At 38.9% G+C, this 22,495-nt stretch overlaps 3 protein-coding genes across 4 annotated transcripts; 1 reads left to right on the forward strand and 2 right to left on the reverse strand.

Annotated features, from left to right (window-relative positions):
• Positions 1–2,175: 2,175 nt before the first annotated feature.
• On the reverse strand, positions 2,176–4,142 carry LOC122020576 (beta-1,2-xylosyltransferase XYXT1-like). The gene is made up of 4 exons (XM_042578551.1): positions 3,919–4,142; positions 3,785–3,841; positions 3,644–3,700; positions 2,176–3,529 (listed from the first exon to the last, which is right to left on the reverse strand). The coding sequence occupies exons 1-4, from the start codon at positions 4,082–4,084 to the stop codon at positions 2,352–2,354; spliced, it is 1,458 nt and encodes a 485-aa protein (XP_042434485.1). The 5' UTR covers positions 4,085–4,142; the 3' UTR covers positions 2,176–2,351.
• Positions 4,143–15,620: 11,478 nt separating this feature from the next.
• On the forward strand, positions 15,621–16,631 carry LOC122019360 (phytolongin Phyl1.2-like). Its single transcript, XM_042576833.1, has 2 exons — positions 15,621–16,183; positions 16,538–16,631. Exons 1-2 carry the CDS (start codon positions 15,621–15,623, stop codon positions 16,629–16,631), a joined length of 657 nt encoding a protein of 218 aa, XP_042432767.1.
• LOC122020706 (auxin response factor 7-like) lies at positions 16,616–22,122 on the reverse strand. 2 transcript variants are annotated; one of them, XM_042578713.1, is made up of 15 exons: positions 21,936–22,122; positions 21,163–21,837; positions 20,532–20,647; positions 20,353–20,448; positions 20,196–20,252; positions 19,856–20,008; positions 19,691–19,775; positions 19,301–19,391; positions 19,033–19,197; positions 18,610–18,729; positions 18,465–18,540; positions 18,160–18,328; positions 17,463–17,959; positions 17,125–17,315; positions 16,616–17,048 (listed from the first exon to the last, which is right to left on the reverse strand). In XM_042578713.1, the coding sequence occupies exons 2-15, from the start codon at positions 21,197–21,199 to the stop codon at positions 16,853–16,855; spliced, it is 2,049 nt and encodes a 682-aa protein (XP_042434647.1). In that variant the 5' UTR covers positions 21,200–21,837; positions 21,936–22,122; the 3' UTR covers positions 16,616–16,852. The 2 variants fall into 2 exon arrangements, with proteins under 2 accessions (XP_042434647.1, XP_042434648.1); XM_042578714.1 differs by lacking the exon at positions 21,936–22,122 and having other exon boundaries at positions 20,546–20,647; positions 21,163–21,196.
• Between the last annotated feature and the right edge of the window lie 373 nt (positions 22,123–22,495).

The following is a 22,495-nucleotide window of genomic DNA, read 5'->3' on the forward strand; positions in this document are numbered from 1 at the left end:
ACACAGACCTGTCGCTGTGCAACACAGACCTGTCGCTTTACAACACAGACCTGCTGCTCTACAACACAGACTTGTCGCTCTGCAATGCAGATCTACCGCTGTACAACACAGACCTGCAGCTTAGCCGATATGCTCGCTCGACAATACAGACCTGCTACTTGGCTGATCAGCCCGCTCAGGGACTCAGTCAGCTATTCAGCATATAGCAGAAATTAGTCCCTGCTGGCAACCTGAGATTATCCGCTCAGGTCATTTCGACTATAAGTTGAATTTAATTCAGTGTAGTTTAAATTCAACTAATACACCGTAAATTCCCGACAATAGATTGTTTATTCCAACATATCGAATATCTATCTTCATACTCATATCTATTAAAAAATGAGATATGTTTATACTAATAATTTTTCTTATATCCATCCAACTATCATTAATCAACAAAAGCATATTAGAATTAATATCATATTAAAAAAATATAATTTAAAAAATAGATTAAATATTTATATACCCTACTTCTAATATAAAAAAAATAGTAAATTTTGATATGCCAGACCTGCCGCTCTGCAACGTTGATCTGCCAGACCTGCCGCTCTGCAACGCAGATCTACCAGACCTGTCATTCTGCAACGCAGACTTACAGCTCTGTCCCTCTGCAACGCAGACCTATCGCTCTGCAACACAGACATGTCGCTCTGCAACACAGACCTGTCGCTCTGCAACACAGACCTGTTGCTCTGCAACGCAGACCTGCTGCTCTACAACACAGACTTGTCGCTCTGCAATGCAGATCTACCGCTGTACAACACAGACCTGCAGCTCAGCCGATCTGCCCGCTCGACAATACAGACCTGCTACTCGGCTGATCAGCTCGCTCAGCGACTCAGTCAGCTATTCAGCACATAACAGAAATCAGTCCCTGCTGGCAGCCTGAGATTATCCGCTCAGGTCATTTCGACTATAAGTTGAATTTAATTCAGTATAGTTTAAATTCAACTAATACACCGTAAATTCCCGACAATAAATTGTTTATTCCAACATATCGAATATCCATCTTCATACTCATATCTATTAAAAAATGAGATATGTTTATACCAATAATTTTTCTTATATCCATCCAACTATCATTAATCAACAAAAGCATATTAGAATTAATATCATATTAAAAAAATATAATTTAAAAAATAGATTAAATATTTTATATACTCTACTTCTAATATCAAAAAAAATAGTAAATTTTGATATATATATATATATATATATATATATATATATATATATATATATATATATATATATATATAATTTATTCGGATCGGATATCATATATTGATAGTTCCTCCATACTCTTCTTTATGCGGATCGAATATCAATCCTCTATTGGGTTCAAAGGAAATTGCTATTCCTAGAAGCTAGCAACTAGATTTTACACTATTATAGAAACTAGCATCTAACTTCTACAACGTGTAGAAGCTAGCAACTAGCATAGCTTCTACGTTTGTAAAAGCTAGTTGTTAGTTTTTAGAATAATGACTTTGTATATGTGATTTTACTTCTTCAGTGATAGTCTGGTTAAAATATTTCAACGAGTAAAATAAACAATAGAGATTTCATGACAATTACTACATTTTGATGAATATTATTTGATCACAATAGACCATGTAGAAATTAGCATGTAGCTTCTACAACGTATAAAAGCTAATTGCTAGCTTTTACAATGTATAGAAGTTAATTACTAGCTTTTATGACGATAACGTTATATCATTTTGATTTTACTTCTCCAAATAATAATCTGATTAAAATAATATTTCAATGAGCAAAATAAACATGTAAACTCTATGATAGTCATTATATTTCAAATTAATATTTTGAGTATATAAACTTAATATGGAGCTTCTACAATATCACTAAATTCATGAATATTTCAAGATAAAATTATGGGAGGAGTGTCCATTTAATTTTATTTTATTTTTGATAAAAGACATGCAAATATGATGTTTTTTTTTTAATTTGGACGGCTTTTGATTTTGATTTTTTTTTAAATTTCTAACCTTAAACAATAAAAAAAATTCTTGATTAACTTGCTAAATATTAATAGAACACAAATTTCAAATATTTTTGAAAATTAATTAACCTAAGGATAAAAATTAAAGAGCAAAAAAATCAAATGATTTTTTTTAATTATTAGGTGGCATATTTTTTTTATTATTTTTAATCGAAGGGCGGCATATAATCTCATAAGCCCTTATTTGTAATAACATTAAGGGGACGTTTGATTCTTAATATGAATCAGAATGAGAATCATTGTCCTATTATCTGGAAATTAATTGCTCTGCGTTCATCTGGCTGATCGACCTCTACTCCCTGAGAAGCTCAAGAGCCTTCTCAAGAACAGGCCTAAATCTTCCCAAATCCACCCTCACATTTTGCTTATTCAAGTAAATTTCCCCCATTTTCGCCCACCCGAGCTTGTGGATCGCCGGCGGGTCCCTGAACACCGGATCGTCCCTGGAGTATATCTCCGTCAGCGTGCTCTCGTCGGCGTCAATGGTGTACTCCAAGTACTTGAGCCCCATCCCCCTCGCCGGGTTCCCGAAGTACGTGGTGGCGATCCACTCGTGCCCGCCGAAGGGTACCACCTGAATCACCACCGCGTTCGCCGGGAGGAACACCATGTTGGTCAGCCCGGCGCCGTGCACGCCGACCATGGCGTCGCAGGAGTTCACAACTCGCGAGAACTTGGCCACGTCGTGCTCGCCCTCCGACGTCACCACCTCGAATCCGAGCTGCTCGGCGAGTTGGGTGACGTCGCCGGCGTTCATGAACATTCTGCTCTTGGATCGCGTGATCAGCAGCAGCCGTGGCTGCTTCTTCTCCGCTTGCTCTGTTATTTTGGCGGCGTGCCGGCGGTTGAGGCCGTAGGTGGAGCTCATGAAGCGGCGGAAGTCCGCCATGGTGTACCCCGCCCTCGACTTCCCCGGGTCGATCGTGAGGTCCTCGTCGGCGCGGAGGCCGACGATGGCGCGGTTGAAGCAGTGCACGCGCCCGTCGTTGTCGAGGTCGATGGGGTCGTACTTGGAGATCCGGCGGAAGTAGTGGCCGTACTTTCCGGCCATCCACCACAGATTCAAGCGGGAGACGACGAGGAGGACCTTGCCGTCGAACTCACGCGCGGACTGGAACAGAGGGACGAGCACGTCGGCGAAATCGTGAAAGTAGTTGCCGACGTAGCCTCCCGTGGAGAAGACAACGGCAGGGACGGAATGGGAGACGGCGCACGGCGGCGCGTCGCCACCGGCGGCAGCGGAGCGGACGTCGACGGGCTTGATACCGCGCATCACGCTGCGGTCCCACTTCCGAGCGTACGGCTTCACCTGCCATGGCCGACGCCCGGCGGACTGAGAGGAGGCCGAGACACGGAGCACCGACGGAGAGGAGTCTCCGCCGGCGACGATCCTGACGTCGCCGTAGATGTCGCAGAGATCGCACCGGTGGCTCGACGTGTCGCACATCGGCGTCTCGAAGCCGTCGTCCTCTGGAGCAAAATCGAATTTTTCGATCAAATCGTGCCACAAAATCGAATTTTGAAACAAAAATCTCGATCTTTTCCCGCAAAAATCTGTTCTTGATTAAGGTTTGAAATCTTCACCTGAAGCAACTCCATTGCTTGAAAGTTCATCAGAAATCCTCGGCTTGCCGTTGGGCTCTGCGCCACAAAATTGAAGAAAAACAGAAGAACAATAAGAACAAGCATAGAACAGTAGGAACATTCATCATCTTCTTAGCTCACCAATCCGTTGAGAAATCAAAGAACATGCATCTGCTGTTTTTGACACCTGAGAAGCCACTGAAAAACCAACAACAATGTAAGAAAAAAAGAAACAAATTTAATTAAAAAAAAAAGAAGGAAAACTAAGAACATACTAGATGGAAAAGAAAGCATGTAAGATCTGTGCATGGTGAGAAAGGTGAGCGAGACAATAAAGCATCCAATGAAAACTCCAACTCCCAGACTCAGAAGATCAAATCCTCTGTGATACGAAGCTACTGCAATCTTCATCTTCTTCCCCAGCCACAGCTGCTTCTTCATTTCTCTCAAAGTTAAGAAGAAGAAGAACGAGAAGAAATCATCTATGATTGAGACAAGGATGTGATACTTGAACTGGAAGACAAGGTCAGCTTAGGAATTTAAGTTGACCAATTAGTTAAAACCTTGTGATCCTTACTTTGATTAATGGAGTGTGTGTGAGAGCTTTTATTTATTCAAAAGTAATGCTTATAAAGATTATTTTGAAGTTAGTGAAAGTTAAATTATGAAGTGTTTGGAAATAGAAGATAAAAGTTAATATAAAGTAAAATTGAAGAACTTGGTGAATAATTACTTTCAAACTTAATTTTTAGTTAAATGGTAATAATATCTTTAAATTATATAAATTAATCTTTTTTAATTATCTAAATATAATTTTTAATTATCTAATTAGTATTTTTAAATATTGTATCAAAATTAATTTTTTTATAATGAAATAATATATAAAATTAATAAAAATAAAAATAAAAAATGATAAAATTTATATAAATATATAAAAAATATGTATAACAAATTCTAGAAATATAAATTATATAAAATATAAAATATTATTTAAAAAATAAATATCATGGTGATAATTATGTAAATTGATAAATTTATTAAGGTAAAAAAATGTGGTGGTAATTATGTAAAATGATAAATTTATTAAAGATATAAATGTCAATTTTTAATTTTAGACCATAAACAAAAAAAAATAGAAAAAAAACAAATTTTTGCTTCTAACTTTTAAGTAAAAGTTACAAAAATTGAACCAGACATTCACAAACACTTAAAAGTAAGTATAGTTAGAAGTTAAGATAGTAGGAGCTCTACCAAATATTCTCTAAGTTTTCTTGGATGTGATACTCCAACATAAAGATCATTAAATAACGCAGTTGGTTCATATAAAAGTATTACTGCCAATAAACTTAGGATCGATTTTTAGCCCATGTGAAATGTCCCATTGTTATCTCAACCTCTCTTTACATATACTGTTATTGTTGAATGAAATCTCCCTGATTTACTTTCCTTCTGGACAAGGGGCGAGATGATGATTTAACTTTTGCTACCAATTAAATACAGACACTTAATTTAGTACCAGGACTAAACATTAGATTCTCAGCTAATTTAACTTTAGTTTAAAAATTTATTTTTATGGTGCAATGTGCAGATTTATTATTGAGTTTGATGCCATTTTGTTTAGTCTGGGAGTTGCAACTAAATCTACTAAAAAATTGGGGAAAGAATATTTTTTTTGACTAGATTTGACAGTTACAAATTAGATTTAAGGGTATCTTTTTGGTCATGCCGTGGCGTAGAGGTAGTAGAATGGAGAATTTTAAATATTCAGACTGTTTATTGTCGTCATCAAAAACTAGTTTTACGCTTCAATCCCAATGGAAAGCTAGAATTGTGTGCACATTGTTTATCAGCATAGGTTGTTTTTTTAATATCCACGCCAAGTTGATACTCGAATATATGATTATCATATGAAAATAGGATTAAATCTCCGAAGAAACAATCTATGAGAAATAAAATCTCTATTATCTAATGAGACGTCGCTCATTTATCTTCCTTCCAATTGTCTTGAAACAAGATGGATGGGGAAAAAAAATAAAAAATAACTAGATTTATTCGATATCGATTAATACAGAATTATCTATGTATTTCATTTTTTAAAATTATTTCTTCACGTTAGCCGGACTTAGAAATTATTCATCCTAAATGATTTAGTTGATTTAGTATTGTAGGCCCTATTACAAAATGAGAAATGATATTCATCTAGAATTTTCATCTAGAAAATTCATCTAGATAGACACATAAATGATGGGCCCACAAAAAGTGAAATGATGGGTCCCATTATTTATGTGTCTATCTAGATGAATTTTCTAGATGAAAATTCTATATGAGTATCACAACTCTTACAAAATACATGCAAAAATTTAATATTGTATGTCCAATTACAAAATACATGTAAATAAATCACAAAAAATATTTTATCTTAATATAATAATCTTTTATATGAAAAAATCAGACACCCAATAAAATATTTTACACCGTTAAAAAATAACCCTAAGATTGACTTATTAAAACAATTATCCATACTAGTACAAACTACGCCAACCCGGCTCCTCGGATGGGTCTAGTGGCTAACGCATGAGATGTTGTCACAATGAGATCTGGGATTCGAATCTCGACAAAGCCGAGATAAATACCTCCTTTATGTTCTAGTCACTATTCTAAAGACTAGTAATCGTCCATGATTTACTTCCTCCATATTAACCCTGAGACGGATTGACCGCTGGGGACGAGCGTATTCGCCTTTTTGTCACAACAAACTACGCCAACCCATGAGGGCGGGACTAGTAATATCCATGATTGTATGTAATTAGCACGGCACAACAACAAGGGTGAGATCTCCTAGTCCATATTTTTGTGGACCAGAAGATGAATCACATGGAATTACGGTCGAATCGTGATGACGATCCAACCACAATTGATTGTGATTCCTCCTTGAGTTTACCGTCCCTCCAGATTATAATTTAAATCAGGACGAGTGGTCGGATGTCGCCCGAAGACCACCCTTGCTTGGTGACCAACAACTTGATCACTTGCCCACTATTGACGGCCTTTGGACGACCTCCGACCACCCGCCCCGACCTAAACTATAATTTAAGAAGACAATGAATTTAAAGAGATCACAATCAATTACGGCTGGATCACCATCACAATCCCACTACAATTCTATGTGATCTATCTCTTGATCCACAAAAATAAAATATGGACAAGGAGATTTGATCTCCAACAACATGGCCTAATCGATCATCAAGTTAAACAAGGTTCGAAACTCAAGATTGACCAAGAGTTCACCATCGCATTTGAAAATTGGAGCATGTGGTCTAATAGATTTCTTACGCTTCCGGATTTACCCAATAGGAGAATCAAGAAAGCCACCCACCTCTAGAAGCTAGAACTAATAATACCTAAGTTATAAAAAAAATCCCAATTTATTAATGATATTTCATCATCGAGACAATTAGTTAAATCACATAAAACCATTTCAGAGAAGTTCATCAATATCTTCTTTCTATAAAAAACAAATCCTCTTCCAGAATCATTCTTGTTGAATGATCCAAATTGTTTTTGATTTTATTATAACAAAATATTCTTGAAAAAGATCCGTATCAATAATTATAATTCTATACATGAACATTTCCTTTGTTCATTCATAATAAAATATTTTCTTCGACTATAGATGAAAAAACATATTTTTAGGGTCACAGGTATCAGAAGTTTAGGTTGGAATGTTAAGTGAAATTTAGGTTGGCATGATAAGTGAAACCGAAAGTCAAATAGATGGAATTATACCTTGACCTTGCAATACTTCCAAGATTGCTTTTGATTAAAGACCAATTGATTTTTAACTGCAAAAAAGGATTCATAAACAAAAATATACATTTTTACTTAAAAAACTACAAAAACTGTGACTTCACGGCACACAACAACAGATATTTCTCTGAAGTAGAAAAGTTTCTGAGAACAGTTGAGGAACAAGAGTTCTACTAATTAACTCAAAAATTGAACTGACTAACCTGATTTGTTTGTCGAAGCACAGGCAGAATCATTAGAATACATTCACACTATCAAAAAGACTACCCTCCGAAGCTAACCTAACCTGTCTGTGAATGAAAGTGAGGAGGTGAACAGAGTTCCGAATCACCAAGGGAAAGAAACATATCATCTAACAAGTCAGAATTGAAACTGTAGTTTAGATATCAGCTCTCTCAACTCCTGCTATTCTTACTCATGTCCAGAAACTCTTTTTGTTAGGTTTCATCCTCCGCGATAATTTAGCTTCAAGAAGCATCTACCTTGTTTGCACCTTTAGTTATTCTTTTTCTGATCCGTTTCTTCTTCGTAGCACCAGCAGCGTTGCCACCATCCTGCATGAATCAGAAATCGGATCATGTTAAATTTTGTGGATCAACTGCATAAATTGTGTATGTAACTACCTACACGGAAACTCTTAACTCGAGCAGCAAGAACAGAAAGTGAAAACAGAAACGTGCAGATGGCATTTGTGTTAGTTCTCAATTTCGCATCCTTCATCTGTTATTAGATTTTTACCAAAAAGTTGCTGATTTGAATTTACCAAGATGCATCTTACATTGTAAAATCACAAATCTATCCCATCTTAACTTTGATATAATTTAAATTGAATATTTAAGATGTTAAAGTGTTCCCAAATGTATTTTTTTCTTCTTCTAAATCTATTCAAAATGCTTGTCAGTGTTAAATTTATCAAATGTTAACTTTGATATAATCTAAGTTTATGGGGCGGGGGCAAGAGAGATACAAACGAATAACTTATACTATACTCCTGTAGGGTATTGTGGGACGTCTTTCAAGTAGATAAAAACATCATTTTTCTTCTTCTTACTAACAGCTATTCCTTACGTTTACCCACATACCCAGCAAAACAAGTCAGAAAAGGCACAGAAACAAGATCTAAAATTGAAGAACTGCAAAGATGAAATAAGGTAGATCCATAATCACCTGATTCTTCGTGATAGAAGCATCATCATTCGGCTTTTTCTTCTTGCATGAGAGTGGATTTGGGCCCTGTTGAAAATAATTAGTACACCCACACCATTAGTGGTGTAAAGAAGCCAAAATATGATAAATTGATACCAAGGAAACGTTCACATGAAAATCATATAATCATAATTTAAGGATCCTATGACGGTCTATAGTCTGTTTTCAACATGAAAAATACCATTATTAGCAGTCTGCCACACAATATACCATCCTCTTTAGGTGAGTCTTCTAAAAAAACTGTCCCAGCGACCCTTCATAATAGTCATTTTGAATAAATTGTAGTGTTCTACTAATATTGTCTATTAATTTTAAATGATAATTCATTAGTGGTCAATGTTTAGATTTCATACTCACCTTTTATAAACGATGTCAATCATAATTCTTCAAATTATTTAGGTGCAAGAGGAGATGGAGTGTATTTGAAAGGGTAAGTTAACATAACATACCTTAACAACTTCAAAGTATTTACATTTAGAGTATGTCTGCTATACATAATATTAATTAACAAATGGATGTTTCTCATAGACATGACAAGGAGATACAAAAAAATGGAACTACTACTTTGCCAATCCTGTAGGCCGTCATGTCACAAAAAAAAACCATTAAATTAATAACAGTTCTAAAAAATTGAGGATTTCTCAAAGCCAGTTCAATATTTGCTAGTTACATGGGCATCATTGCAGTAGTTGAAACAATCAACTTTATTTGCCATTAGCAAAAGTAGCTAAGTGTTACGGTTCCAAGTGCAGGATCGAGTCACATTGAGATCTGGATCCGTACTTAGTCATGCAACACGTAGGCGGAAAGGGAGGGGGAAAGACTCGTCCTAGACAAAATCCAAATTACTCAATTTTTCTTCCTCTCTTTATTAATAATAACACTGATTATATAAGGAATCAAACATGACACGATTCAGAAAAGACCAACCCATAAAAGAAACAAGGAATTAAAAATAAAAAAAGCTAATTAGGCATTATTTGTTTCTACTATAGCAGTAGTTAAATTATGTCATTATTTAATTTTTACTAATTAGGCAATAGCTAATTTATTTCTACTATAGCAATAGCTAATTAGGCAGGAACCATGATTCTAAAATTCGCCAGACGCTAGTCAAGCGACAAACCAGCGCCTAGTGCCTAGGCCGCTTAGGCGGGGACTAGGAGCCGTTAGGCGGATTCCACGGTATCAATATAAATTACATAATAAATCACATTCTATATCTCCAACACAATAACATCAAATTTAAAATGAGTTCAAAATTACACAATTAATAAAATATTACAAATTTATTCTACTTCTTCTCCATAATTTTCAACAACTTGTTCTTCATCAGACACAACTCAATATCATCATTGTGATCCTCCTCTTCTTCTTCAGATGCAAAGTCATCCTCGTGAAGTTCTCTGACTTTAGAGCTTCTTTGGGGTTGTCTAATGAAATGATGTTTCCAAATGATGAGGCTTTGGCCAACCTTCAATTCAATCGCTTCCAAGTCACTCAGTTGAGGAAAGATTAGACAACAAATTTTTCTTCAAATTGATTTCGCTAGCCTTTTAACTCTCTGATTTCTCATAAATGTGGATTTCTTCATTTGCTCTGACTTCTTCAGCGATGGTTACTCAGTACGATGACGCATGGTTTAAAGTGTCGTGCCAAGATGGTCGAAACGAGCGAAACATCTCGTTTCGCTCAGTGACTGGCATGGGCACGACCTCGGCACTAGACCCATGACAACTGCGACGTATTGCGCGACCCCGTGGCCATGGCTGAGGGGTCATGCAACCCCCCGATAATGCCGAAGTTGCGCGAGCTTGCGAGTGGTGTCGGATTTCAGATATTTTTAAATTAAACTTAGGTTCATTATTTTATTCAACTCCTACCTATGATGGAACTAATCTAAAGAGACTTTATTAAATCCTAATAAAATTATCTAATTAATTTATATTTCATTTATTTTAATTTAAAAAATATAATAAAATTTTTATTTATTTATTTATCTATTTTCATATCTTTTCCCTTTTTAAAGATTATTTTTTATATTGCTCATTTTTTAAAATATTTATGTTAAATATTTTATCTTTTAATTAATATATTTTATATTTAAAAAATACCGAAACTGTATCGGCACGGTACGACACGGTACCGAAACCGTATCGTTCCGGTCCAAGACTGAAACCTGGGCACGGGTCAAAATTTTAAACCTTGCGATGAAGATGAAGTTTGGTGCTAACCGCTAGGACAAGCCAACAAACCAATTTTCTTGTTGGACCAAGGTTTAGGCTTATAAAACTTAAGGCCAATACAAAGCCTATTCCTGTCTAGGCACCAAGGCCACCTAAGTTAGCCAACTAGCATATTTTCGGTGTGGCTGGCTAGTGCCTAGCAGCAGTAACTAATTTACTTCCAACTATCGCAGCGTCGAACAAAGGCGTCCACCTCGACGTCCACATCATCACTCTCCTCAATATTGATCTTGTCCTCAAGCTCGAAAGTGGGGTATAACACTACTAATAGCATGGAAGAAAACTTCCGAATCCACTTCCCCCTCTTCCTCACCTTCCCTGTCATCATTAGACATTTACACTTGTGACTCGTGGAGTAGGACTCATCACAGTTAAAATAGAGGCCCTTGGCTCTCCGTTCTACCATCTTAATGCGAGTCAAATGCTTGAAGAATGAAACAAGTGGAGTCTCCTTGTTGATGTCCCCCGTTGTCTTGGTCTTCGCCAAAGGAGGGCCTCCACTGCTGGTGTTGAGCTTGGTTGTGGTCCCGCCCCAATTCGTGCACAGCAGCCCCCCGTCTTGATGGAAGCACTGCTTTTGTTCTAATGTCCTGGTCATATTCATTGAAACGCCTAGATTTTCAAGCTTCTACAGTTCAATGTCGATACAGAGATCTTCGACTAGACCTGCAATGAACAAGTCAACCTGTTGTTATGGTCAGAGGTCCGAGGTCCGAGGTCCGAGCGAGGTGGGACTGGAATTGCCGCCGGTAGTCTTCTACCGAGCCTGCCCGCTTTAGATTTGCTAGCTCTCCCAGAGGGTTGTTGTTCATAGTCGGCCCAAAGAGGATGTGACAATGGTTTTTGAATTGCTTCCGAGTTATATCTGGCTCTTCCTGTTCCATCTGATCAAACCAAAGTTGGCTTCCCCTACCAAGCGGAAGGCAACAAGGCCAACCTTGTCAGCTTCTATGGTCATTTGGTTAGCAAAGAATTTTTTGCACCTTTTAATTCAACCCAGTAGATCTCCTTCTCCAGAATAGGTGGGGAACTCCATCTTCGAGTACGCGGAACAAAGTGCCACTAATTGGTGGTTTAGGTTTAACCTCCGAGGCTTTGGAAGGGCCATACTCCATGCTAATAGGGTTGTTTGCGGTGGGCACCGGCTGTCGTCTTGTATCTTGAACAATACAATATAACTCGACCATCTGCTCCTCTAGTCCACGTTGGTTAAAGATGATTTGCTTCATGAAAACTTGTTGTTGCGAGATCAATCTTTCCATGAAGGCATCATGTTTGGATGTGATAGGATCTGTGTCACTCGTGATCGGCTCTGATACCAAGTTGTTATGGTCCCAAGTGCAGGATCGAGCTATAGATTGAGATCCGGATCCGTACTTAGTCATGCAACATGTAAGGGGGAAGGGAGGGGAAAGACTCGTCCTAGACAGAGTCCAAATTACTCATATTTTCTTCCTCTCTTTATTAATAATAACACTCCTTATATAAGAAGTCAAACATGATACGATTTAGGAAAGACCAACCCATAAAGAAAACAAGGAATCAAAAATAGAAAAGCTAATTAGGCCATTTTTTATTTCTACTATAGTAGTAGTTAAATTAGGCCATTATTTATGTTCTACTAATCAGACAATAGCTAATTTATTTCTACTATAGCAGTAGCTAATTAAGCAGTAACTAATTTGTTTCCAACTATAGCGGTGCCCACCTCGGCGTCCACATCACCAAGCATGCAAGAATAGGCGCCTACAGGTCACAGAAGCTATTTACTAATAGAATGGTAAGCATCTGCCTTAAGCTTGGAATGGGTGTTCACCGAGACTGACTGAAATGTTGTATCAAACTAAGAGAGACTGGAATAGTCATTTGCAGAATGTTAATAATAACAGACTAAATTACTAATATAATTTCTATAAATTTCACATATTAGTTGAATAAGAACTTGGATCATAATGAATGAACCTTAAGATGAGATAACTATGAATGAGGAAGTTGCCTAGTACTTGTTTCATTAGAACATTTATGCCAAAGCTAACCTTTGCTCTCTTTCGTATAAATTGACTTCTCTGTGATACACCTAGCATTCTTTTCTTAGGACAAGCACTTCCGAGGAGTGTTTCATCTGCATCGCCTATAAAGGAACTAATATTGACAATCACAGCAAATTATAGCTATGCAGAAAGAAGCATATCAAGGAAAAAAAGGGTTGGAAATGTACTACTGTAGAGGTGAATAGAAGTAATCTTGTTACAAGCCCATGTTAGCATAGTCAACTTTAAGCATAAACAAGCTTGGATTTGTTCTCTTGCTATGATCCTCTGGAAATTGGCATAGGAGTTCTGTACAAACTCATATATAAAGGATGCACCTTTATATGAAAAATAAAATTTTGTACTTCCAGCCTCAAGACTAGTTTCATAAGCCTTCACAAAATAATACGAATTACAAGTCAAGCTGGGTATGATAACCTTTGTCCTTATGTTCAACCCGTATACAAAAACTAAATGGGGCCTTAAAATTTATCCATGCCTTTTGACAATGGATGTCCATTTTGACTTTCTCCGAGATGTAAACATACTTTCTCAGCATGTAACCAACTAGTTGCAATTTAGTAGCTGCAAAAGTTTCATTCAAGCAGAACACAACAAGTATTCATTTGTGGATTGAACTAGCACAATTCTAAGTCATTCTCAGAGAAGTCCGGGGAACCAATAGAAATGATGTTTCTGATAAGTAGCATCTTGGGTATCAACCCCTAAAGAGCTGCATGACTCTGACTTAATGAAATTGGTGAAACACAGAATAAGTGTGCTCTTTAGCATCAAGGTCGATCAAATAAATCTATCATAATCATGTACACAGGTCCAAAAATCATTATACAAGTTTTGAAATAAAAGACAGAAAAGAGAGAGAACCACCTCCTGGAACCTTTTCCTCATATCTGCATCTTGGGTAGCAACAAAGAAATGCTCCGAATTTGGCTCTCCAACAATTGACTCAATGCAGGCCGTGGTGTTAATCCTCTTCTCATGCTTCTTTCTGCATAGCAACAATCTTTTAACTAGTAATATGTAGAATTCTCGAAAGATAAGAAACCTATTTTTACCAATGCGGCATGTGAGGAAGAATATCAAACAGACAAACCTCGCCATCATGAGCTGCTGAGCGGCTTCAAGGGCCTCGTGATGGGATTCACCAAGGCTTCTAAGCTCTCCAATAATGCATCTACAAGAGAAACATATATATACTTATATAGGAACAAACTTGTTTTTTTTTTGGGCCACAAACAGAGGTAGAACGAAAAGAAGAAATATCAAATGAAAGAAACAACTCAAACCTAGTGGTGAAGGGGAGAACTCGAACTCCAAAGAGATGAGCGACAGCATCATTAATAGGGGTGAGGCGATTTAGGACAAGGTGATGGATTAAGTGCCATCGCAAAGAACCTTATAGGGCTCTCGGAAGCCAAAGCAAGCATAGTAGAAGCGCACCACCTTGCGATGGCACTTATGCTTCTTTACTCTCATAGGCCACTGTACACTTGCTGCTCACCTGCCGTTATCCCGTAACTGTCAGTCTAAAGAGGTTGTGCATAATGCTTGACCACATGTTTCCTCCTGTTATAAAGAAGAAACATTATATCTATCACTCATATTAAAGCCCGTGGCTAATGCCTCTGCAGCTAGCAAGGAACTTCTCTCCTAAGCGTTCCCGAGACAGATATGCGATCTTAAGTTTGATGGAACTAGTAATAATCATCTAGTGTATGTGAAGAGTAGATACCAGCTCGAGACACTAATATTGAATTAATACTGCATTGCTTCGTTTTCCTTTCGGAGCAAACAAAAAATGCACGGATTCAAAGGAATAAAAACACACTTTCTCGAACCACAAATCGCACAGCAATTAATAAAAAATATGAATAAGATAGTCAAAGCTCAAGATCTAACAGATTCTAGAACGAAATCGATAAATTACATTAGAAAGGAAGAGATCAAGAGCATATTATATAACCACCAACAATCTAGTCGAACTAGATCAATCTCTCTCAAAATAGTGAAGTAGATGCAATTTTTTTTTTAAAAAAAAAAATCACCTTTAGAAGAACGAGCGCCGATAACCGTAGAAGAACCAGAGCGGCGAGGGCAAGACGAAGGATCGGTCGGTGCTTTTTTGCGCTGGGAGAAGGAAGGCGTTTTATGCGATAAACCGTAATGTGACAACTAAACCGAACCGATTGTGACTGGTTCGACACAGATTCAACCTAAACCTTCGAATCCACAAAAACCATCGCCATTAACGCGAATCTCCTCCGCCAGCAGCGTCAGCAACAGCTTGTTCCTGGCGGCGCCGGCGGGTGCCCCTTCCTTCGGAAGCGGCGCTTTTTGTCGACGACCTCCGTGAACGGAAAACCCCATGCCCAGCCAGTTCAGTCTTAAATAAAATAAAATAAATCCGTTCCGTTACAATCTTCATGTCGATTATAACATACACCGATACCGTTATGCACGTTTAAGTCGCATTAAATATTAAATGTCCTAATTGTATCCGTTCCGTTTCTTCCAACGGTTAATTCTCCAGCCTTTGCTTCGCAGGCAGCTCCGATCCTTAAGCGATCCCTTTTGTTCTCCTCTCTTCGTGGGATCGCCGGGAATCTCCCCTCTTCCTGCCCGTTCCAGCGTTCCTCTCCAATCCCTAATCAATATTCCTCATCGGCAATGGATTCCGATCCCAATTCGCGTCGGCCGGGCAATATCGTCTTCTTCAGCATCTCCAAGGATCAGGATCTCGTCCACTTCTACAATGGCGGCGGCGAGGACCTCCGGGCGCTCGCCCAAGATTGGCTCCGCAACGCAAAGCGATACCACGTGTGGCACTCCCACACCGAAGGCAACAAGACGTTCGGCTTCCTGATGCGCGACGGCCTCACCTTCTTCGCCATCGACGACGCCGCCGGCTCCGGCAACGCCGGGATGCTCTCCTTCCTTGAGCGCCTCCGAGACGCCCACAAGAATGCGCCAAGGAAGGACAAGATCGACGGGGAGGTGCTCAACTGGGTCCTCCGGGTGAGATCCGGCGATAAATCGAGGAACGGGTCGAAGGACGACGGGGCTCTGAAGATCGAGGAGTTCCCGGGGTCGGCTGGGGGCGTGATTTCTCTCAGCCAGAGCTTGAGCTTGAGGCTCATGGCGCAGCAGCGCGCTCGGAAGTTGTGGTGGCGGCAGCTGAAGATCGTGGCCGCCGTCGACGTGCTGCTCTGTCTCGCGATGTTCGCGATCTGGTTAGTGATCTGCGAAGGTTTCCAATGCGTTTCTTGATGCTTCCCGTCGGCATTCTCGCGCCTTCAATCTGAAAAAAAAAAAAGATGCAATTTTTAACGAGTTTGGCGGATTGATGACTGCCGGCGATGATCTGAAGCACCTTGTTCATGTATCTTTTGGATCTGCTCCTCCCCAAAACGTCTCTTTTTTCTTGTAGATATCGTTCAATCAGAACCAGCTGGTTGAATTTGACCTGCTGTAAATATCTCCATGAACATATTCTATCCGATTCCGCAAAGCGTCAATCCGACTTGATTTTTGTTCATAATCTATCGTATTAATTCTCAAACCTCAATTTCTTGATTTCTTTTCAGTTATGAAATTTACGAAACCTTCAAACATCTTGCATTACCTCTTATTACAAAGATTCAAATCTACCTCATGGAGTTGACTGAAGATTATGGATAAAGATGGGCATTCCATTCCATTCCATTCGTTTCCATTCGTCAAGGTTCAAGAACAAAGAAAGTGGTGATTTAATCAAGCATGGCTCAGGCACAAGCCATTTCACCTCTACATTTCTAGCAGAAAGAAAACTAATAACCAAGTTGGATACACACAATTAGTGACCAAACTTTCTAACAAAAACTGGTAGGTTTTTTCCACTGAGTGAGCACAAATCAGCAATTCTAAGCATAACCACCAGTGTCGCCGTCTTCGAGGTTGCTCTGATCAGCACCAGCGTCCGCATCAGCATCGAGCAAGGATTTCTTTGAGCCAAGCTTGATGGCCTCATCCATCATTGGCAGCTTCTTCTTGGGAGAGAGTCTCTTGGCCTCTTCACTTGTGTAGATGTATATCTTCCTCACCATGTTGCAGAACTCACTGCATACAGATGTTTGTTAATCCAAATTACGACGGCACAGTGCACGATGAAGTTAAGAAAATTGTGGAGCCTTACAGCCAGGGGTCATCGCCGACCATCATTGTGTCGTCCTCATCATCTGTGTAGACGACTACCCACTTTTTGAGTGCACCGGTAAGCTCCCCTTTGATATTGAACATATCTTCTAACTTATGTACAAGTTTATCGTATCCGGATAATCTGGTTAAGTCCACTGCCCTGCCAACTGCCATTCCTTGCATGTGCACCTGCACAAAGAAAGGGGTCTCAGCTACCGATTTTAAGCTCCAAACTTCTGTCGATGCAGAAGAAGCAGAGTTTCGAATTGACAATAAAGCATGGTAATACAGGAATCAAGAGAAGGCATCAAATTGGGAGGAACAAAATTCCATAACCTTGGTGCAGCTCCTGAGTTGCCGGGTTTGCATCTCCCTCAAACACAACTTATCGGTCTCACTGGTGACTGTAGGTGTGCCAGATTGGTCAGCAGATGGTTGTGATTGTTGCTCTGAATCTACTTCCAAAGATGTCATTGACTTGTCCGCCCCAGCTCCGGCAACGATTGGAACCGATGATGTTACTTCTATTCCGCGCCCTTCAGTTAGGTGAATACCAAATAGCCTGCAGCCTTTGTGAGTCTCCTGCCTTCGATCACATGAATCCTTATTGCTGCTTGCCGACAAGGCATCACTTTGAGTTTCTGGTCTGACTGGCCGGCACATGAGGCTGCTGGCAACGGTCGGAGAATTTTTTGTTTCAAGTCCAACAGAATTAGGATTAGATACAGGTGAGAACACAGTGATTGGTTTAGATGGTGAATATAGCTCCGAAACTCTTTGCGAAGTTGAGAAAGAGAACATTTGGGTAGTCTGGGATGGCGTTTTCCATGCACCTATATATGAGTAACAGTGAGAATAACACGTTCAATTTTATTAGCAGGGAATCGAACAACATGTGAGTTGCTTAAATGTTGATACAATAAAAAAAAACTAGGGAAGACAAATCCACATCTAGGTTAATAGGCTCAAAGGGAATATTTGAAATCACCAAAACTCATAAATGATCTTTGATTCAGTTAAAGGAGAGCCATACCAGACGCAGACGATACATCAGATGAAACAGGAAGTGAAACCGGTGGTCGTGCACGCTTGACTCTCTGAAATGGTTGGGAGATCGGAGGAATAGCTGCGACGAATGGCTCTAATTCCCAAGGAGACACTCTCTCTGGAAGGGCAACTGATAATCGCTCATCCCATCGGACCTAATCAGAAAATACAAACATGTTTTTAAAGGATCTCAGCAACTGTAAAACAAGCAGTTTTACACCAACCAAAAAAGAATTTTACAAAGTTTCAGTTAGGATCGTACTTTTACTACTCAAATCAGGAAGCCTTTACCTTTAATGATCTCCATTCTGAATCTTCCCATTGAGAAAATGCCTTCTCATTTACACCGACAATAGTACCACTTAATCTGCATCATGAAGTGGAAATTAGCTTAACAATAGTAAATGCCAGAATCAACGAGAAATTGTTTCAGTACCTTCTTTCAGGAGCCTCATCACCCTCAAATCTCATCTTGAACCTCATCCCGACAGACAATTTGTGGTTTTTAGCCTCAAGATATTTGTTCAGGCTTACGATAAATTCAGATTGGCTTACTCTAAAGCATTGCACTCATCTTTATTAATTGTTCGATCAAGAAATACAAGTTGATACTTAAGATAAATGGGTTAGTTCAGATGTATTGGAAATTAGAAACTAGATGATGAAGAATATGAAAAGAGAAGGAAAATAGCAAACTAGATGAAGAAAATGAAAAATTCCAAACTTCACACTACGCGTTCAAAATTACAGAGAGAATTGTGCAATGGAGTATTCACAAAAAAAAAATAGCAAGAAGAACATGGACATCAAGCTAGCAGATCTTTTGGAAGCAGAAAACAACAGAGAGTATGCAATTTACCGTGGCTTATAGAAGACAGAAAAAAGAGTGCCCGTAGTGATTGCGTGGGATGCTGTAGCAAGAACTCCAAGATGCATGCTATGACTGGATATGACAGATGATGGCATGTTATTTAACTGTCTCTTGAGCCTTCTGACACCAACACGCAGTTCATCGTTTTCCCCTCTGCCATTAATGTGCAAAGATGACATTTCATATATGAAATTAGAAGTGCTATAATTTAGCATCTTAAAGTGAACATAATCAACTAAACAAACGATTTCCTGACCTTAGAAATATAAACGCATCACCAGCTACCAATCGCTTTGAACTAACAAAGACACTCCAACCAGTTGTAAGAAGGTGGCGCTTAGGTTGACCTGGAAGAGAAGTACATAATAGAGTAGTAAGCTTCATTTCAGAGATTAGTAATTCAAATGGTTAAGTGCGATAACAAAATATTTAGTCAATGTGACAAATGACGTACAACCTACTAAAGTCGAGAATTTTGACTAAGCAAAATTACTTTAATCCTAAAATGTGGTTTGCTATACTTGATACTTGTAAAAACAACACTGCACGTCTGTATACAAGCATGCTTTGCTTTTTATAAGAAAAAGCAAGATTTGAGTTTAAGAGAAAGATTATAAACATGCAATTTATAGAAAATAATGTAGACCTCGAAAGATGTGACGAAATCGCCAGTCATTTCCTTGAAGATCTTTGGCAATGAGTTCTTGGCAAGGTGGATCCTGAGACATTTCCTACAAACGATTTAACAAAATTATCAGAAAGAACTGCATAAGGTTAATATGGATGACATATGAATAATGTAGCAACGCACCAGTGGAGGAAGGCATTCATCAGCATGCCTTCTGAGGACTGAGAAACCTCCATGAGTGCTCGTATCAGAGGCAGTTAATGTCTTACAAAAGGAGTGAACCATGGGCCTTTCAGGATCAGGTAGAGTAGGATCCGGACTAGTGACCTCACCAAGCTGAAACCACGAGTAGGAATATTAACAAAGAAATAGAAACATAATGGCACTAAAGCAACTAAAATCAACTCACTAAAGCAACTAAAATCAAAATCTCTTATGATGAATCAAAATATGCATCTTGTTATATATTCATTGTACGGTATGATTCTCTACAAAAACATAAACTCAGTCAAGAAAGACTCACATTTGATTCAGGTAAGAGGGTAATCTGCGCAAAAACTTCATCTGTATCTGGTTCTGCCTATATTGTGAAATTATCCAAATGAAAATAGAATGCACTCACTTAGGTTAAGAGCATCTAAATGCTGTAGTATAGGAACCAAATGGAAAACAGAACTTACTCGAAGAACAACGTTGACCACCTTGCATAGGATTTTTGAGGGTAGATTGAATGCTGGCACATGCTGGTCTAGCCCTTGATTTGTTGAGGCTTCCAGCTATAACAAAATGGTGAAAAGAAAAAGCAGTGTGAAATACTGAAGCAAGTAGATAAAAGTAAAATTAAAAGCATTACAAGAACCTGCTCCATGTGACCTTGAGGAAAGTAATAAACACGCTCTCCTTCACGGGGTAACGTAACCAAGGGCCCAGCACATGCATGCCATAATTCCTTATACAATGCATCACCAGAAGTCCCTGAAGAATGGAAAAAATTACTCCAACATCATCAAAGTGTTCAAACTGTAGCACTAGGAAGAATACTTCATGATGCAACTATAGCCAATAACAAATTGCTTCCATCGGAATAAAAATAGAGGTAGCAAAATCTTTAGAGAATTGAACTAATCTTGGAACCCTAACAGCATATTATTTACCCAGAAGAAATAAACAGAATGAAGTACAATAGAACTTAGAAGTAAAATAAGAAGGTAGCAAAAGCCACTGGCATCAAGCAAGAAAGATGAAAAGACAGATTCAATTAGAAGGAAAATTAGAAATCATACTTCAAAACTTTATGTAGTTTCTACCAAAAATTAATTTGCAGAAGGGTTTCGTCACCAAAACACCAAAGCAAGAGAAAAAAAAAAGAGAGAGAAAAATAAATTGGAAAACAATAAGAGATAACCTTCCATATAAATTTAGTTCTTAGAAATAATCATAACACAATCATAACGCTTACTTAAATATTGGGTCAGGTGAGTAAAACTAACCGAAACCTGGTGAGCTATTTGCAAGCGCCACAGCCATGAGAACACGCCGAACTCTATCTTCGATAGCTATATCAGAAAGGAATCGAACTTTAGATCAATGCACAATCTGGATTCAGTACCCCATCATAAAGCTTTCATCGACAAGGAAAGGAGTTTAAAGTGGAGGAGAAACAAAGTTGGTCAGGATCTCTTATTCCATCAAGCCTTAACTATAAAAGACGGCATAAATACTCATAAAAGCACGCTGATCCGGACATTAACTCCAGCTCCGAATCTAGCCTCCTCTATAAATCCCTCACAGCCAACCTGGATAACTTCGAAGGGAATGCAACACCTAATTCGTATCTGAAGCCTATCAGAGGAACCAGTCTTGATTATTTTACTGCAACAGAAGGGGAAACGCAGGAAACTGTAAAACTGCTCCTCTTCTACGTTCTCAGAAACGGAAAGGACCAGCCTTTAACGCCATAGCAGTCGGCTTTTAATTGCCGCTTAGCCTCTTCCGTGTATACCGAACGCTATGCGCCAGAAATGAAACCTGCTCCGGTGCAAATTCTTAATGATTATTACAGATCTGAATCGCCAAAGGACGAACAAGTCTGGAATTCTTCGAACTCAAAAGCCAGCTTAGCTTATTTTACTCCGAGCACCAAATCTCCAGTTTCTCCGAGCATCCTTCAAACAGAGAAAGAACATATCGATGGAAGCAGAAAGAAATTCAACTGACAACATCACGTCTTAAGAAATGAAAGAAAAAAAAATCTCTTTGGAACCTGTCACTTCTCCAAATCAACAATCGAACCGTTGCAAAATTTGATCAAGAACATTCGCTTTTTTCTTCTTCTTCCTTTTTGAGAGAACTGCGATTGGAGAGCCCAGAAACGCGAGAGCGAAATCGAAGAAGAAGAAGAAGAAGAAGAAGAAGAGTGATGGAAAGAGGTGGCTTTCTTGAAGAAAAGGAGACTATTTTTTTATATATTACTTCCTCATGTTTGTCCGTGCTGCTCCTGCGAGACCCTGCACTAACCCTCCGGCGACGCTGTCTCCTACCAGCAACATTTTGTGCACGGCGCAACACGCCACCGATCCGGATCATCAACATCGACCGTCCATGCTTCACGGCCCCAACCCAGAAAGCCGACGTGGCGAGCGTCCTATGGAATTGCAAGAAACTTCACTGCAACGCGCCACCTTCCGTTGTCCCACAAAACCCGAACCGTGAACGGATTCATCGCTCATATTCGACGCACGTGATCCGTTAGGCTCTTACCGGAAATGCGGATCCGGGTTCGCGGGCGAGGGAGTTGGTCGGAACTACCGAAATGCCACGGAC

This window comes from Zingiber officinale, chromosome 9A (assembly GCF_018446385.1).
Source record: "Zingiber officinale cultivar Zhangliang chromosome 9A, Zo_v1.1, whole genome shotgun sequence".
NCBI classification, from domain to species: Eukaryota; Viridiplantae; Streptophyta; class Magnoliopsida; order Zingiberales; family Zingiberaceae; genus Zingiber; species Zingiber officinale.

Coding starts and splice junctions, on each gene's coding strand:
- LOC122020576 (XM_042578551.1), bottom strand. CDS start 4,084: ATGAAGAAGCAGCTGTGGCTGGGGAAGAAGATGAAGATTGCAGTAGCT. Junction 3,701..3,784: donor TTTGATTTCTCAACGGATTG/GTGAGCTAAGAA, acceptor TTTGTGGCGCAG/AGCCCAACGGCAAGCCGAGG. Junction 3,530..3,643: donor AAGCAATGGAGTTGCTTCAG/GTGAAGATTTCA, acceptor ATTTTGCTCCAG/AGGACGACGGCTTCGAGACG.
- LOC122019360 (XM_042576833.1), top strand. CDS start 15,621: ATGGATTCCGATCCCAATTCGCGTCGGCCGGGCAATATCGTCTTCTTC. Junction 16,184..16,537: donor CTCGCGATGTTCGCGATCTG/GTTAGTGATCTG, acceptor ATTTCTTTTCAG/TTATGAAATTTACGAAACCT.
- LOC122020706 (XM_042578713.1), bottom strand. CDS start 21,199: ATGGCTGTGGCGCTTGCAAATAGCTCACCAGGTTTCG. Junction 18,329..18,464: donor CAGAATGGAGATCATTAAAG/GTAAAGGCTTCC, acceptor TTTTCTGATTAG/GTCCGATGGGATGAGCGATT. Junction 17,049..17,124: donor GTCGGCGATGACCCCTGGCT/GTAAGGCTCCAC, acceptor ATCTGTATGCAG/TGAGTTCTGCAACATGGTGA.